General features: G+C 31.4%; 1 protein-coding gene across 2 annotated transcripts; it reads left to right on the forward strand.

The window, feature by feature from the left end:
- Positions 1-15,040, forward strand: LOC135925124 (collagen alpha chain-like). 2 transcript variants are annotated; one of them, XR_010571545.1, is made up of 17 exons: positions 1-81; positions 1,004-1,328; positions 8,215-8,311; positions 8,477-8,631; positions 8,740-8,865; positions 9,226-9,351; positions 9,671-9,796; positions 9,841-9,966; positions 10,131-10,256; positions 11,034-11,159; positions 11,497-11,622; positions 11,933-12,113; positions 12,227-12,406; positions 12,523-12,609; positions 12,990-13,156; positions 13,463-13,824; positions 14,922-15,040. XR_010571545.1 is itself a non-coding variant. In XM_065460314.1 (16 exons), exons 2-16 carry the CDS (start codon positions 1,005-1,007, stop codon positions 13,763-13,765), a joined length of 2,376 nt encoding a protein of 791 aa, XP_065316386.1. In that variant the 5' UTR covers positions 1-81; position 1,004; the 3' UTR covers positions 13,766-13,825. The 2 variants fall into 2 exon arrangements, 1 of the variants encoding a protein (XP_065316386.1); XM_065460314.1 differs by lacking the exon at positions 14,922-15,040 and having other exon boundaries at positions 13,463-13,825.
- The last annotated feature ends 4,017 nt before the right edge of the window (positions 15,041-19,057 follow it).

The raw sequence follows: 19,057 nt of genomic DNA on the forward strand, positions 1-19,057 counted from the left end.
TTTATATTTTATTTTTTCTAAATAAAAAATATTCGAAATATCCTTTTAATTTTAATAATAAATTCGTATATCAATTAACAGGTAAAAAAAATCATAAAATATTCAATATAATTTTACGATAGAAATATAAAATAAAATCGTTAAGAGAATAAATGTAAACAAGTAAAAAAATATTTTAGCTATTTTCTGAAGCAACCTCCTATCCAGTTTCTTTAACTTAGAATGCTATTACATATATATATATAATCATAAATTATCATCTCTCATTGTTATACGTGAAAAGTTCAAAGAAAAAAAAGCCATTATTATAATTAAATTATTCATTATAATAATTTTTTTTTAGATAAACTTTAAATAATAATAGTAAGATATCAAATTAGAATTTTTCCTTACAGCTATTTTGTTTAATGTAATTTTTTTTTAGATTAAGAAAAAAAGGCAATTAAACCTTATCATATAGCTTATTATTTGTTGATAACCAAATCATAGTTTTTTTGAACCAAATCATAGTTTTTTTAAACCAAATAATAGTTTTTTTGAACCAAGTAATAGTTTTTTTGAACCAAATCATAGTTTTTTTGAACCAAATCATAGTTTTTTGAACCAAATAATTCTTCTAGAAACGTCTCTTCTAAACATAATGGTTTATGCACATTATTTCTAAATTCAGTTTCATTTTAATCACTAAAACTCTTGACTTCATCTGTTAATTATTTTTATATTTCTTGGGAATGTAGTAATTTTCTTTTGCTATCTTTAAGGACACTGGCACATTTATTCTATAATTTGTGGTATCCATTCTTAAAAACTAATTTTGAGATCCAATCAGAATATTCGCTCAATCATTTTCGGGATTATGCTTTCCTCTCATTAAACCCACGTACATATATATATAACTTTCCCTTTTGCTTTAACCTCTATATTAATCTAAAATTATCGGTTTTATGGTAACGGTGACCAAATATAACTTCCATTTTTCTAATATATTTATTTAACGCGCCAGAATGCCTTCCTCCGACAAGGAACAGATTTTAGCCGAAGAAGAATATAACAACAGATACCTATCAAATTCCAACCACTGTGTCAATGCCGCATCTGGCTCACATAATGGCAACTCTTCGAATCAAACTCAGCTTACATCCCTATTCGCCTTCGGGTGTTTTGTCGTAGCGACTATAGCGTGCTGCCTCGTGTTCCCCATGTTCTTCATACAGGTCAACGGCGTTAAAACGCAACAAGTTCTGTTGTTGGAGAGACTCCAGAACGAAATAGTGGATGAACAGCCTCAGATCGAAGGACTCAGCAGCTACGTCAAATCTGTCGTCATTGTGAGTATTACCTTTGGGAATTATAATTTTAAATATGTCCGTAATTTTGATAAATTTTCAAAAACCGTTTTTTTTTTCTTAATAACTCATAAAATGAACATAAAAAACTATTAAAATTGCCAAACTTGTGTGTTGTGATTCGTGTAAGATCTATCATCGTTGAATTTTTAAAAAAAAATAGGGGGGTTAATGGAACCGGCCATGTTGGTCCACATTTTAAAGTAGCTATAACCCCTTTTTAAAAACTATCACGCGAGTAAATCATAATAGAATAAATGATACACCCTTCCTGAAATATCTAAATAATATAGGAGCATTCAAATGAGAATTATATTTTAAAAAAAAAATTCTTGAAATAATAATAATTATTTAAATTAAATTTGCAAAAATTTTAATCTGGATTAATAACCAATTTTTTTTTAGATTTAAGAAAAAAACTTTACATATATATATATAGTAGTTCCATAAAAAACTAACAATTAGAATAAATTGGTTTGTTTTTTAAAAGCCTTCACTTTTTTAAATAGCTTAATGCTATATAAATATATTTTTTTTAGGCGAATTACATTATTCATTACGATACTAATATCCATTCCTTTTTCAAAGAGAGCTTTTTTTGAAGAATAAGTTTAATATTTTTACAATTAACCGGTTTCCTTTTTTTATTTGAAACCTCTCATATTGAGCATCTTTCTCGCTCGTTGCTCGATTTTTCTGACATACATATTCATCATTCCTTCGCTATTTTTGCACATCAATCAACAGACCTCTCACAGGTGCTTTTGCTTTATTATTGGCAGCATTTTTTTTATTTTTTATACCTATGGCCATTCCCCACGAACGCAGAATCTGCCCATCCTGCATGAAACCAATACATTTAACAAATGATGGAGAATTTTTTGTTCATGGACCAATCTCTAACAGGTGTCCGCATTCAAAACACACGCCTCTTTCTCAGATCACTTACTCGCTTCCCCCCCCTCTCATAGATTCTCCCTTAAACCAAGTAATTGGTGCCTCATTCTCAGATATTTTTCTTAACTCCACAAAACCAAGTATCATAACGAGAATACCCAAAGGAGCGAGAATACAAGTAGCTAAATCTCTCAGCAACTGCATATCTTCTCTTTTGCAAAATTTTAACAAAGAAGAAGAATGGTTAAAATTTTTAAACTTTGGGTACAATACTTTCAAAATACCTGACATATCACTCCAAAAATCATTAACTCAACAAATAAAAGATGCCTGTTTAAACATCAACACTCATCTTCATGAGTCCCAAATCTTCAGACATCCCATAAACAAAAAAAAAATAACCCCACTTCAACAAAAAGCCTCATTGATTTCGAAGAAAATTGACAGTCTTAATATCAATGGGGCCCTCAAACTCATTTCAACCAATGACACTCTGGCGGAATCCAATTTAGAAACCTTAATTAAGCTTCGATCAAAGCATCCCACAACAACATTTATGCCAATATTGCCCCAACCCTTCTCCCATTGTGCAGCAGATTTCACACAGGAAGAAGTAAGGAAAGCAATCCTATCTTTTCATCGGGATTCGGCTCATGGTCTAGATGGGATTAGACCAATTTTTTTACAGGACATTACCTCTCCTGTGATCTGTACACAGGTTTCAATTCTCACTAAAATCACAAACTTAGTCAACAAAATCCTAAATGGAGACGTACCCAGCTTTATTACCCCCTTACTATTCGGTGCCAGACTCATCGCACTCCAAAAACCAAACAAGGACATTCGGCCCATCGCCATTGGTTCAACTTACCGTAGATTGGTCGCTAAATTAATCGCATCTAGAATCAAACACGATGCCGCACACATTCTAAGCCCCTATCAACTTGGTGTAGGGATACCTGGTGGGTGTGAAGCTGCTGTGCACTTAACAAGAATTCACCTTGAAAATAACCCAAAAAACGAATCCCTAGTAAAAATTGACTTCTCTAACGCCTACAACACTCTTTCGCGCAACACGTTCCTACATTCAACTTGCTTCCATTTCCCAGCTTATACCAAATTTCTTTTCTCTTGCTACCAATCACCAACAATCTTACAATTCAACAAAGAAAAGATACTTTCTGTCGAGGGTATCCAACAAGGTGACCCTCTCGGATCCCTTCTCTTTAGTCTTGGAATCAATGACATGATAAAATCAATAAACTCTTCATGTACTCTATCGCTCCACGCTTGGTATATTGATGATGGAATCTTGAGTGGTCCCAGTAGTGAAATTGCCAAAGCAGTCACCATAATTAAAGAAATGGGCACAGCCATTGGACTTTCGCTTAACCAGAGCAAATCTGAATTCTCACTTTTAAATTCTAATGCTCCCAACACTCACGATTTCAAATTCACATCAAGCGTTGAATTAACACATCTAGGATCGCCTGTTGGAGGACACGAGGCAATAAGCACCTTTCTTCATTCCTCACTTGACATACTCCTTAAACTGGAGGACATCTTTACACTTCTTCCATCACACAAGTCCTTTTTTTGCTAAAAAATTTCTTTTTTATACCAAGGATTCTTTACGCACTTCGGTCAACACCAATTTTTAAATATCCTATTCCTCTCCAAACTTACGAAAAAGGAATAAAGGACTTAACCGAAAAAATAGTAAATATCAGATTCAACGAAACCGCTTGGGCCCAAGCAACTCTTCCAACCAAATTTGGTGGTCTCGGCATCAGATCTCCACTTGACTTAGCAACAACTACTTTCATATCGAGTAGTCTCTTGACAAAGCCAATAACCACCGCCCATAATTCTAAAGAAGACCTTTCCTTAATCGTGGCTATGGATATTTGGAAAACAAGGATCAATGCTGATTCTCATCCCCCCACAACCCATAAACAGAAAGACTGGGATGCACCAGTGGTTGCTCGCTGCGTTGAAACTCTCTTATCTAGCATGCAATCTACCGACCGCACCCTATTCTCTTCCTTGCTCAATGGTACGGGACATGAGTTTCTTGAGGCCATCCCATCTACCAATCTTCAGCTTCAACTATCCAACAATGAATTTACCCATGCCATCGGCATTCGTCTAAATTGTTCCATCACTCACCCCCACATCTGCTCAGGGTGCAACTCGCCAGTTGACTCGAAGGGTAGACATAGTTTACATTGTCGCTCCTGCAATGGACGATTCATCAGACACAAGCAATGTAATACAATCATCCAACATGCTCTGAAATCCGCCCAAATTCCTTCCACGTTAGAACCACAGGGTCTTTTTAGATCTGACGGTAAACGTCCTGATGGGATCTCTCAAATCCCATGGAGGAGAGGCCAACTTTTGGTATGGGACTATTCCTGTATTGACCCCTTGGCCCCATCCAACCACGCCATCAACATCCTTGACCAGAAGGAACAACTTAAAATTTCTAAATACACAGAAATAATAAACGATCATTGCTTCATCCCAATCATATCAACCACTCTTGGCACCTTCGGCAAACTCGCCTTAGCATTTTTCAAAAAATTAGGATCACAAATCAGCAAACTCTCAGAAGAACCTCGAGAGGGTTTTTTTCTTCGTCAACGATTATCCATAGCGATTCACAAAGCTAATTATATCAGTTTCAATGGTAGCCTTCTAGCCAAAGAGCTATCATAGACAACGCTTACGTCCCTTTTTCATTTTTGTTTCCCTGCGTCACACCATCTCCGTTCTTTTTTTTAATAGTATTATTATATATTTTTCAAACATTTTTAAATATATCAAATTTATTATAAATAAAAATTTTATTTTAGTTCTACTAACAAAAATTTCCAAAAAAAAATTTATTATTACTCTTACATTTTAATTTTATCGCACAAATTTATGAAATTTTTTAAAAAAATGACAAATTTGGACATAATTAATAATTTTTCTAAAGAAAATTATAAATATAAATATATATTTAAATATTGGTAAAATTATTTCTTTTCATGTTCCCAAAATGGAACTTTTAATTTGATTACCTGATCGAGTTTTTAAAGGTAGTGCTGTTAAACTACCTAACTTCAATCAACTATAAAACATCGCAGCCATGTTTTTAACGGAAAAATTCCCAATCAATCTTCTAGTTTAGACTCAGCTTAAAAAAACCAGACAAAACCACAGAGATGGTCAACAACAACTATTTTAAGGAGAGGTGTAAAATGTTTATAGTGGGTATCGTAAAATTAACCATAACGATACAAAATATTCTTTAATATTTTAGGGAAATAATTATTGAGATTCTCTTTGTTTGAAAGCTTATTAAATTTATGATTTGTGAATTTTTTAAGAAAGAAAGAAAGAAGCGAGGCTTAGAAAATATTTTTCTGGCTAAAATATTGAGTTAGCCGTTTTTAGAAGTCGGCTCGAATCGAGCCGCTTAGCAACACTATCACGTGTTGACTTAAGTTGAAATTGACAGGATGCACATTCTAGAAATGCCTGCATTTCTGATATTTAGAAAATGGCTCCCCGGTATAATGTAAAATTAAGAAATTCTTAATACCCCGTGGAATCATATTACGACCAATACAAACGTAAATATATGTAAAAATCCTTTGTTATCGGGCAAGATGATTGAAGGGTGTTGGCTCATGCTGCCACTCACTAAACGTTTGGAAAAAGGGGGTTAATCGTATTCTTGTAGCTTAATCGGAATCTTTGCCCCCTAATATCTTATCTCATAAAATTCTTCGGGCTGATTTAATTAATTAATGGTAGGATAACTAAAAATGGAACAAATAATGGCGCTAAGATCATAAGATCAGAAATACCATAGCAATTCCAAATAGAATTTACTTCTTTTTTTTTTGCAAATTCGAATTATCTAATCTATATTTAGGCCAAATTTTCTAGCGTACGAAATCTTAAGATGATATAGGAAGGAAAACCCGAAAGTTTTACATCCCATAACGAGAAGTCGCACTGCAAAAATTCGCGCCAATTATCTTTATTTTGTTCCTTATAAAAAAAAACTTGTTTAAGTCAGGGACAAAAAAATGGCGTCTACAGCTGATTCCTATGTATGATCCCGCTTTTTTAAATAGCATTCTTAACGAATTGTCAATCTTAGGCTTAATAATCCTAATACCATGAAAAGGACTCTCTTAAACGTTTTCTCTTATCAAGAATTTTGTTTAAAAAGTAAATAAGAAATCCCTTTTTTCCTCCATGATATAAACGTAAAATTGTTTTTCCGCCGGCTCTTTTAAGTTAGGTCTGAAAAATCTTTAAACCCGATGATTCACACTGAAATTTTTTAAAAACGGCTAAACTCAAATATTATTTTATCCAGAAGTACATTAAGCACGGATCCTGAAGATTTTGCTCATGACGTATGGCACAAAGGGTTTAAAAATCCTATTAGCCAAATCCCGAGGCTAACTCAAAATATCATTTCCGTCCGAAAAATATCGATTTAACCGATTTTAAAAACCGACTCAAACCGAACCGTTTCGAATAACACTACTCAAAAAAAAACCGATTTAAAAATAATATATAATAAATTGTTCCACCAAAAAAAAAATGAAATTTTATATTTATAAAGTTTCTAATTTTCAAATCTTTTAGATATATATATAAAACAATTTTTTTTTTAGATATTTATTAAGTATAAAGATACATTTAATAAAATATTTACGAAAATTACCAAAAAAAATTTATATATAATATGGGTTAATAACACAAACAACTTTCAATTTTTTTTTGGTATAAAATGTCGTATGAATATATAATTAGCTTTTTTTTTGGTATTAAAGAAAAAATTCCTAAGAAAATGTGTGTCAAACCATACTTTTTTGGACAATTTAATTTTTTCGTCTTTCATTATTATTTTTGTCCGAAAAAAAAGAGTAATAATTTCGAAAAAATATTAATAAATATGTAACTTTCTCCAAGGCTTTTTTTCATAAAGATATTTAAAAAAATAATTTTTTAAAAATATATAAATTTACACTCTTTGTTTATGGTTATGGGGGAATTAAAAAATTTAAAAAAATTTATAATAATCTTTGGAAAAGTAATTTAAATTTATAAAGGTATAAAGGTAAAAATATAGATATATAAATTTAATATATATAAAGGACAGATAAAACTGTTTTTGAAGAATTTATATGTTTATGGATGGTGTTTTAAATTTAGTTTAATTATAATAATTATATGGTTTGTCTCATCCTAAGAGCATTAATTAGATCCTTGAACACTAGTGTTTATGAGAAGTTTTAATCTAGTAATAATAGTGTATTCTTCTATTGGAATATCTGTGAGGATATAATTATTTTAGTAAAAAGAGGGGTTTATTATTACGGTCTTTTAAATATAGTTTAATTATATTATAATTTACATCGGTAGATGAGTTTATTATTACAGGTTTATGTTAGGCTAAAGAAAATATAACCTTTCCAAATTTTTCTGATAATAATATAATAAATTAAAAATAAATTTAATGCCATTTTCTCTGGATAAAAAAATATGATATAATATTTAGAAATTCAGATCAAATAAAATAGATGATGATTTCCAAATCGATCATATGATTTTGGAATATAACTTAAACTGAATTTTAAAAAAAACAGTAAACTTTCATCCTATTCATAGGTAGTTCAGCGGTTAAAAATTAAATTTATAAAATGCTATTGGATAATATCACTTGATGATTCCCAAATCGATCATATGATTTTGGAATATATTTTATCCTACTCATAGGTTAGTTAAGCGGTTAGAAATTAAATTTAAAAATGCTATTGGATAATATCACCTGACAATCATATTTAAAATATTATTATTATTATTATTATTATTATTATTATTATTATTATTATTATTATTATTATTATTATTATTATTATTATTATTATTATTATTATTATTATATATATATATATAGAGCGATGCGATTTCCAAAGCACCTATGAAACAGATCCGACTCGGCAAATTCCTTGTCAGGAATAAAAGAACATACGTTGCTGGAGAATATTTGCAAAGTTTAAAAAAAAATCAATCAATCAATAAATATAGAATTCTTATCTTCGAGATCTATTGATTAAAAACTTTAGAATTGGGTAAAAAAAAAGAATGAAGGAAATAATTGGCGAAAAAAAAAATATATATATAAATAAATAATTTTTTTTTTTAAAAAAAATTGTTAGAATGCAAGGCATGCGTAGATGGCAAGCCCGGACATGCTGGACCTGCCGGCCCCCCTGGAAAAGATGGTGACAACGGACGCGACGGTCAACCAGGTCGTTCCGGACCTGACGGAAAACCGGGTAGAGATGGATCACCTGGCAGGCCTGGACCACAGGTTATAACCACTTTAACAACATAGAATAAAAATATTAAATTTGAGCGGGTAAATATTATTTTATTTGACCAATAAATTTATTTTAAAAATATTAAAACACTTTTTAAGGGGCCTCCTGGACCTAGAGGAACGGACGGAAAAGCTGGAAATCCAGGGAGAGACGGATCTGCTGGCGATGCTGGAAAAGATGGAAATCCTGGCAGAGATGGAAACCCAGGCAAACCCGGAGTTCCAGTAAAAAATTTTTTTAGCAAATTATAATGATTTTGAAACTGAGCAATGATTGGTTTTAAAAAAAAAATTTAGCGATTTAAACTTTGGTTATGTATATTCGTTTTGAAACTTTGCAACGATTGGTTAAAAAAAAATTGTTAAGGATATATTTTCAAAATATAGGTATACTGTCAAAATGCATAAATCTTTTATTATCATTTTTTTCTTCTTCTTCTGAGTTTGCGCACATTCTGATCTAATCCTAATTCTAAAGGTGATATCCGTCAAAAACTATAACTTATATTTGTTCCCTCACATAAATATATCTTCTATTCTTCCGCGCTTCAACCATTTTTTGTTTATAATAAAATTCGATATAAGGGCCCAGGCGGTAAACCAGGCCGTGACGGAAACAGTGGCAGACCTGGTTCCGACGGTATTCCCGGTCGTGACGGTAAATCTGGAGAACCCGGAAGGGATGGATCTCCTGGACAACCCGGAGAACAAGTTTATTCATTCATTCATTCATTCATTTTTCGGATAAATTTTACTCGCTTTTGATGCGATAAACATTTCGTATTAAAAAATAATAATAATTTTGGCGCAAGAAATATTTCCTTATTTTAAAAATTTAATTATGATATTTTCTTTCGTCACCTTTTACTCCACTAAAAAAGCATGTGAAATTTTTTTTTGCATTCTCTGAATGTTCCAAGTCTCGTTTCTCTTAAAAAAAAATGGAACGAGTTCCAATTAAAGAAAACACATTCATATAAAAAATAGAAAGGAAAAAAGAAAAATAAATGAATGCGAATTTTTATTAAAGGGATCAGCTGGTACCCCCGGAAGTGACGGAATACCTGGCAGAGCCGGAAATCCAGGTAGAGATGGCAAAGACGGAGAATCAGGTGCACCCGGTAATGATGGCCGACCAGGAGCGGATGGCGTTACGGTAATGATCTTTTTTTTAAAATAACAATAATCAGTTTTTTATAGGGACCAGCCGGTCCGGACGGAATTCCAGGCAAAGACGGAGAAGCAGGACGTCCTGGTAGCGATGGAAGACCGGGGCGAGATGGACAACCTGGAAAAGATGGCCAACCCGGCTCCAGGGGAAAATCGGTACATAAATGGATTCATATATGATAAATATATAGATACCATATGTTTGATGATGATAATCCTCTAGGATAAGAAATAAAAAGTTTCTCAGTAATTATTAAAATGCAGTTTAAAAAACAAAAATGAATATGATAATTTTTCCCATATTTATAAAAACTGAATAGGGTATCCCAGGGGGACCAGGAAAAGATGGCAGGCCAGGTAACAATGGTTTGGATGGAGTTCCGGGTAAAGATGGCGAAACCGGAAGGAACGGAGTTGACGGACAACCAGGAACCCCCGGAGAAAGAGTTAGTTTGAAAAAACATATATATATATTCATTTTACTCAATTTATCGCGCTGGTTTATTCCCCGCGTCCTAAAGAGAACGCAAGCGAATTACGCGAAGGATAGTAATAATTATAGTTTTAGATAAGTTCATAAAATATGCTGGAGCGGATTACCAAGTTTTTATTTTAAAAAAAAAATCTAAAAACTGTCAATTATTAAAATCCAAGATACATTTTGATAATTAAGGGACTAGTAAATCACTTTATTTTATAAACGGGAACTAAATTTTTTTTGAAAGGAATCACGTGATCATATTTTTTTTTACCGTAAAAAAAAATTTTTGTTAAAATCTGATTGGCATACTAAAAGAATGATAAAGGGTTAATCATTTAAAGAAGTTAAAGTTTTAAAATTGCTTTCCAGATTGAAAGATTATCGGTTATAAAATTTGAAGAGAAAAAATAACATTTCATTTTAAACTTCAAATTTTAATTAGCTTGATGCACGTCTTCCTTATTTATTTATTGGACAGTTTACATTCAAAAAAGTATCGGATAAAAAGTATCGGATAAAAAGTATCGGATAAAAAGTAACGCAAAGCAAAAAGGGACCAATACAGATGCGCCATAATTTAAGCCATAAATTAGGCTTGAGCGACATCCGATATTTTGATCTTAGTATAAATGAACCCTTAAGGGGTGATATATATAGTTAGATAAATCCCCCTGACGTCTAATCTCCCCAATATAAAAAAAAATAAGGCTTGAATATATAAATCTTTTATTGTCGTGTAAAGGGACCGACTGGACCTTCAGGTAACCCGGGCAAAGATGGCGATTCGGGTAGAGACGGTGTCGACGGAAGACCGGGAAAAGCTGGCCAACCCGGCAAAGATGGCGAATCTGGAAAACCCGGACCAGCCGTAATGAAACTTCTACATACATTTTTTTTTTTCAATCTCATTTCCTGTCTTCTCTTCCTTTCCTGTCAAATCAATCATTAGGATCGTTAACCTTGGATTCGCATTTATCAGAGATATATATACGTAGAATCACCACACTTGGCTAAAAATGCTTAGACAAAGGCTGGATAGTCAAAACACTTGCATTAATATACTAATGAACGTTCTCCTTTATCATTTAGGATAAATAAGAATTCACTTCTTTGCGATCATTTTATTAGGTTTTATCATTTCAGAGACGATCGGCATTAGGTGTTTTCTTTTCTTCTAAATTTTACTACTTATTTTAACATAACAGGGTAGACCAGGCCGTGCAGGCAAAGACGGAATTCCAGGCCAACCTGGTTCCAGGGGAAGCGATGGCGTTCCTGGCAAAGATGGCTCTCCAGGGCGAGATGGAGAGAGGGGAAGACCCGGAGCTAGAGTTAGAACAGCACATATTATATAACATTTTTTTTTTCCTTCTTCCTTTTTTTTTTTAAAGTGTATCATTTATAAATCTAATAAACTATAAATACTAAACCACCAATCAGAGGTATCGTTTAATGGCAACCAATAAACTATAAATACTCGGCCAATCAGAGGCATCTTTTAATTGGCAACTTAGAGGACCAATAGAAATCCTTTATTTCAATGACAGATTCTTCCGCTTACACATTTTTTAACTTCCTTTCTCAAAATATATCTTGACATCTATTTATATTTTTATTTTTTTTTAAATTAAATAATATAAGGGTCCAAGTGGAGACAGGGGTGATGACGGAGTTCCCGGTAAAGATGGTGAATCAGGCCAATCAGGAAAAGCCGGGAGACCCGGTATCCCAGGTGTCAGAGGACCACCCGGCCCTCCAGGTCCAGATGGACAGCCCGGTAAAGATGGAGAGCCTGGTAGACCAGGATCAAATGGACTTAAAGGTATGAAATAATCTCGTGACAGTTCGAATTTATATGAAATAATCATATGTTTTCTTCTGCAAACATCCTTTACAATTTTGAAAATAATTATAAACCTTCATCGAACAAAACAGGCGAAAGCGGTAGGCCAGGAAGAGATGGTTTACCAGGAAGCCCCGGCGCCAGAGGAGATAATGGACAAGACGGGAAACCGGGATCGCCAGGTTCCGACGGAACTCCCGGTCGTGACGGAAATCCTGGTTTGGATGGAGAACCTGGAGTTTGCCGAAACTGCCGTGTCACAGGACCTACCAGTAAATAATCGTTTGTATTCTTTGGAATTTCTTATTCTTTCTTTTCTCTTATGTTCTAGAAGAACATTCACTTCCCGAATATTTGAAATCCTAACTTTTATTTATAAAATATCTAGTCGAAAAAGAATCCTACGTCTGCTACATTCACTGGGGTAAGGCCCGCTGCGGAGCTAACTCTCGAGATGCCGAAACTATTTACGACGGTGAGCCATCAATCAATTCATATTTTTTTTAAAATATTTACATGAGAAATAATCTGATTTTTTTCTTGATCTTTGAACTTAATCCAGAAAATAAACATTTAAATAATAATCATTTACCTAAGAAAAACCCTGTATACAGAACCCTCATTCCTGGAAATTTAGTTAATTAGGTTAGAAAAAAAAAACTCATTTAGAGTTAGATGATCTATTTTTGTAAATAAATATTTTATATTATTATTTTCTAAGTAGGTTTTAGTCAACTTGATAAATATCTAAGGTTTATATCCTAAATTTCAAAGTCATATTCACAAATCATTACTTATTTATATATTACAACAAATAAATACAATAATTTCTATAAATATATATATATCTTATAGGTTTCGTATCTGGCGGCCATTATTTCTTTTCTGGTTCTGGTTATGATTATCAATGCCTTCCCAGAAACCCCGATTACAAATTCGTATTAGATGGCTACCAATCTAAAGCTACTATCTATGGAGCCGAATACAGACTTTACGACGAAAATTCTCCATTACTTCGCAAGGTGCCATCATTTATAATATTTGCGAAAATTTAGATCATATTTTTATCGGTCTAAAAGGAGCAATTCAAACCATAGATATTTTTATTTCGCAACATGATGTTCGGTTTTTCAAATGAATTTTTGAAAGTTACTTTAACGAGATAAAATGCTACAATTTTAAACAGATTAAGAATCATCCATGTTATATAAACTGATCATTCTATAAGACTGTGGCTCTATTAATTATTCCAACTAAACTTTTTTTATATACCGTAATTACGTCGAAACAAACAAAAATTAATAATATTTAAAACTATATTATAATAGGGTCACAAATTTAACGTAGGTCTATGTTCCTTGTGCTGCGTTCCGAGACCCGACCAATACATGTTCCCAGGATTTACCCGCTGTCCCTCAACGTGGACCCTGGAATACAGGGGATACATTATGTCCGCCAATGAAGAATTGAGTAGAGCCACTTACATCTGCGTCGATGAGGATGCGGAATACGAAGCCAGTTCGACTCCCGGTGACGGCGCTTCCTTGTACATAGTCGAGGTCAAGAGCGGAAACCTCCCCTCCTCTTACAAAGATGGTAGAGAATTGGCGTGCGTTGTGTGCTCCCATTAAGGCGTTTTTAGGCCGATGGATTGTAAATTAAACTTTGTCGTGCATTTAACAAACAAAAAGTAAACTCCCTTAATTTACCGATAATATTCTTCAGATGATCTAAAAAAACAACTTATCGCAGGGCTTTTATTTTACTCCTATCTATTTTACTCTTTTTGATCGGTCAGAGAAGATCTTGAGTAATTTACTACTTTTTGACTAGTGTTGCAAAAACAGCTGACTCAGTATTTTAGCCAGAAAAATATTGCCTAAGCCTCAAGATTTCTATGATACATGTCTAGAATCTTTGTTACTTCTATGAGCAAAATCTTCAGGCTTGCGTAATATTTTTCTGGATAAAGTATCGAGTCAGCTGTTTTTGAAAAATCGGCTCAAAACGAGCCGTTTAACAACACTAACTTTTGACTATTTTGGGCATCTTTTCTATACAAGTATAATTTACTCTCAAAATTGCTGTCTTTCTAAGTTCCCCTTCATAAGGATTATCCTCAGAATTTCTAATTGAATTTATAGTATTAAATCTCATTTTTAAAAATCATCGATGTTAATTTTTTTTTTCCCTTCTCCGTATCCTAATAAACACAACTAAATTTTTTTTTTCCTTAATTAATACTTTATTTTTAATTTATTTTATCCGACAATGTGTTAATTCGTTACCTAATCATTTTTATTTAGCGCGTTTTTTTTTAAATTTAAATTTGGAATTTAACGGGAAATATATTCTGTCATGTTTGGAATAACTTATTTTATGAATCGTATACAATTTTCCATTGAGTCTTTCATAATTTATATAATATTTTTTTAAAAAATAATATATGAAAGAAAAATTATATTAATTTTTTTTAAAAGTTCACGTAAAAATTGTCTGAAATTTTCTTAGGGTGTGTATTCCAATGAAGGCATACATACACTTCCGGCAAAATCAGAATTTGTTTTTTAAAATTTTGTGAAAAAACGCGCTTTAAAAAAAAATAACACATTGTCGCTAACATACATTAGCGACTGCATCGGGCCTAATTTTTCAAGCCAGGCCCGGCCCGACATTTTTTTTAAAAACCGGTCCGGTCCGGCCCGAACTAGATTATTTGCAGAACTTCTAATATATTGTATATATATATATGTATATTATAATATTTATATTTTTGTATTTACATAGGATAAAAGCTAAAGTTTTGAACGTCGAATGTTATTCAAGCAAAATATTATAATCTTCTTCTTTTTTTTATGAGTGGATATTAAATATTTTTCATATTTTCATATTTTCATATTTTCATATTTTTAATTTTTAATGGGGGAGAAAAATTATTATTATTAACCACGTTTAATTATCGTCTAAATATATTTTTTTATTAATTATTATATATAAATAATATAAATAAATACGCTTTTAAATTATGATTTATTTTTTAAAAATATATATATATATAAATTTTGGGAATTATGCATTACTAAATATATATATATATTTTTTTTGATGTTGAACTTCAAAAACCAACTTCATATAGTCAATTTTAATCGCTAATTTTATAAATTATTATTATATTATATGTTATATTATTTTGTTTGAAAAAAAAAACAATAAAAGAACATACCTTTATATTATTAAATTATTTCTATCATTCTAGTATTGTCAAAAATATGTAGTGTTGTTTTTAAACGGCTAACTCAATACTTAGTACAGAAAAATATTACCCAAGTCCGAAGATTTTGCACATGGAAGGAACCAAGATCCAGACATATATCATCGAAATCTTGAGACTTAGGCAATATTTTATCTAGAAAAAATTATTACGCGACCCTAAAGATTTTGCTCATAGAAGGAACGAGGGTCCTGACATATACTATCGAAATATCTAGGCTTACTCAATATTTTTTTCTGGCTAAAATATTGAGCTCAGCCGCTTTTAGAGATCGGCCCAAAACGAGCTGTTTAACGGCACTGTACTATTTTCTTTCGGAAGTATAGTGTGTGATTAGGAAAGGGGGGGGAGTGGTTGGGACGCAGGGGAGATCAACTGAATTATTTGACGATAAATCTATTAGAATGAGTGTCGGAAGATCCTTCATTCCTCGGTAATATTGGGGGAATTTTTGATGGGTTAATAATTTGCAATATATCTCATGTTAGAGCCTTTATAAGAATATAATTATTTATTTCTTAACCCCAGGACCGATCCCAATTCAAACCTTATTCCTAAAAATTTTACTAAACACAAACCAGAATTAATCTCCTTTTTTTTAAAAAAAAATTTAAGTGGTTCAAGATAAAAAAAATTATTAATTTATAATTTTACCTGCATTAATTTTTTTTAAAATTTTGTTATATCAAAAAAATAATATATAAATAATAAATAAATAAGGGATAAATTTATTTTATAAAAACATTTAAGGAATTTTTTAAAAAAATTTGTTTTAGACCTTAAATTTAGAAATAGATGCTTAGCCAATAAAAACCAAAAATTTTAAATTTTACGTGAAACGTGATTTAAGCGCTAAGCCCTCGTGATGACAAGCAACAGAACTAGGCTAGGATTTCCTTAGAATTTTTTCAAACTGGATATTTAATCAAGGCCCTTCAACCATTTGTAGGCAAGCCAAGAGGCCTCAGTAGCCTTTACAATCTCAGGGGCCATAATAAAAATTATTTTAAAAATTAATACTACATTTGACATAAAAAAAAAATTTGAAAATTTGGAACGGGAGCTGGTGATGAAGGAATATATTGTAAAATATACTATTTATACATTATGAACGATTTTATATTCCTCAATTAAATATGGTTGTAATGATTATTTATATATATATATCTATGATTAATATAATATTGGGGGGAGGTTAACTACCTAACACCCATAGCATCAATTGCAATCAATATTTCCGCGATCGATTCCATATGATTAACTAACCTTCTAAGTGTATACAGTTATATTAAGGATCGAATAAACCTGTGCATGCATAGTTTAGTATAATCGGATTACTTTACGGGTTCTTAGAAATTTTCAGGAGCTCGAATCCCTGCATTCCCTTCCCCCCCCCCCCAAAAAAAAAATTGTTGCTACTGACTACTTATATATTTAAACAATGTTGTTTCAACCAAGCAGAGTATAAGCAACTATTACTCAAATGTATACGGCGCAGCAATAGCACACTATACAACGTATTTATAATATCCACAGGGGTCTAGAATTTGGAGTGCTGCACTCGACATTTTCAAAATTTTTGAGATTGAAGTGGCTAATAACTTACTTATTTCCCAATATATATATATATATATAAATAAAAAACTAGATTTAAAAAAAATATATTAATTTTTTTGCCGAAGTTATCTGTTCAAAATTTGATATCGATAAACTTTTTTTTTCCTATATTTTGATTTTTAAACTCTAAAATGTTGATTTTCTTATTTTAAACATTTTGGCAAAGTGGAACACTCCAATTCTAGACCTAAAAAGAATTGTAATTATCGCATCATTTTTGATTTTTAAAATATTTCACTGCAAAATAAATGTTTAGTATTATTATATGGGCTACGTTAAAAGTTATTCCTAAGTGGTTTATTTATTTAAATCCCTTAAAAAAATTTTCTTTTCTTCTCGTGGAGTTATTTTTTTTTAAAAAAAATACAAACACTAGTTTATAATACAAATCAATATTTTTAAACATTTCATACTACTATTGCCAATATAGCTCGATAATAGAGTATACATATAATCCTGCCATTTCTTATCAGATTCACTTAAATCAAACAAAATTGTAGAATTCTTCTTCTATAAAAAAAAATAAATTGTAATCCTGCTTGATAAAAGATTTTTTTTTTAACTAAAATTTTAAAATATTTTTAAGATCAATATACAAAGCTGGCTGTTAATAGTTTTGTTAATTTAAGGCTAACTCACTATTTTAGCCAGAAATATATTTTCTAAGCCTCGAGATTTCGATAATATATGTCCAGATCTTTGTTCCTTCTATAAGCAAAATCTTCAGGTTTGCGTAATATTTTTCTGGATGAAGTATTGAGTTAGCCGTTCAGTTTAACAACACTAGCTCTTTATATTATTACTCCCTATTTAGAAGGATTTGGTTCCCGCCATTGAGTTTTTTTTTTCTAAAGAAGCGCCATTTTTTTTTCAACCGCTCCTTTGTTTTTAATTTTTCGCAATACAAAATATATATTTTATTCAAAGAAGATGTGAATGCGCCAAAAAAATTTTTAAATTTTATTTTGATAAATAACGAATTTTTTCTAAATTTAAATCAGGCCAGGCAGTCATCACCCTACTCGCCCTGTAATCTGTTTAGGGCAATACTAAGTAAGCCATCAAACAGGAGCAATCTAGAGGGAAAAAGGGGGTATTGTATTGTATTTATTGTGGATTTAAAGTCAAAATAATATCATGTAAACCTCTAGATTTTGACTAATAGATGTCCAAAACATTTCTAACCACCCTGAGAAGAATCTCTAGGCATATGTAACATTATTTTGGTTACAATCTTAAATTTAAATCAAGCCATTTTTAAAAATAGACCCCATAACGGCCTTTTTAAGAAGAGTAATTGTGCTGCTATTATTTGTTTAAAAAAAAAATTGTGTCTATCATATCTTCCTGGTGGTAATCGATTTGATCAAATCCAAGACAATCTCTCTAAATTATGTTTCGGTGTAATTTTAGATATTTTTGAGTTATTCGAAAATAATTCTTACAGTTTACTCATATATATATATATATATTTGTGAAAATTAACGATTTAAAATAATCGGATTCAAAATATTGATTATTTGTTCCTACAGACCTAAAATTTTATTTAAAAGGGTAATCCAAATATTTTGTTTCCGAATCGAATGCCCATATAAAAAATGCTTAGATATTACTTTGTTATGTTTTTCTTAGTCAAATTCATGACGAGCTTGCCAAATATACTTTAAATAATTTTTTTATTTTAATTAATTTTAATTAGAATCCATGTTTCCTGGAAAACTCTTAATAGTTTAGCATCTCTATGAGTTGCGAGAACTCCTTTCTAAACTAAATATCACCTATTATAAATGAGGAGTTAGCTGCTATTCCAATCCAGATGATGATGCTGCTATTTTTATTTATTTCTATTAATATATAAAAAAAATTATAATAATCATTATAAAGGAAAAAAACTATATAAAAATAAATGCACTTATAAAAAGGATATCAATAATTTCCCATTAAAATTAATCCAATATACAAGGTAAGGTTATGAAGACCCTATCGGTAACATGGTCTTTAAGAGATATATTTCTGTGTTTCATCTTTGAACGAG

This window comes from Gordionus sp. m RMFG-2023, chromosome 2, assembly GCF_954871325.1.
Source record: "Gordionus sp. m RMFG-2023 chromosome 2, tfGorSpeb1-WG-v2, whole genome shotgun sequence".
Lineage (NCBI taxonomy): Eukaryota > Metazoa > Nematomorpha > Gordioida > Chordodea > Parachordodidae > Gordionus > Gordionus sp. m RMFG-2023.

What these genes read in the sequence shown, in the direction of transcription:
- LOC135925124 (XM_065460314.1), top strand. Translation starts at nt 1,005, where the DNA reads ATGCCTTCCTCCGACAAGGAACAGATTTTAGCCGAAGAAGAATATAAC. An exon ending in CAGGAACCCCCGGAGAAAGA is followed by an intron (nt 10,257 to 11,033) that starts GTTAGTTTGAAA and finishes TGTCGTGTAAAG; the next exon opens with GGACCGACTGGACCTTCAGG. An exon ending in CTGGAAAACCCGGACCAGCC is followed by an intron (nt 11,160 to 11,496) that starts GTAATGAAACTT and finishes TTAACATAACAG; the next exon opens with GGTAGACCAGGCCGTGCAGG.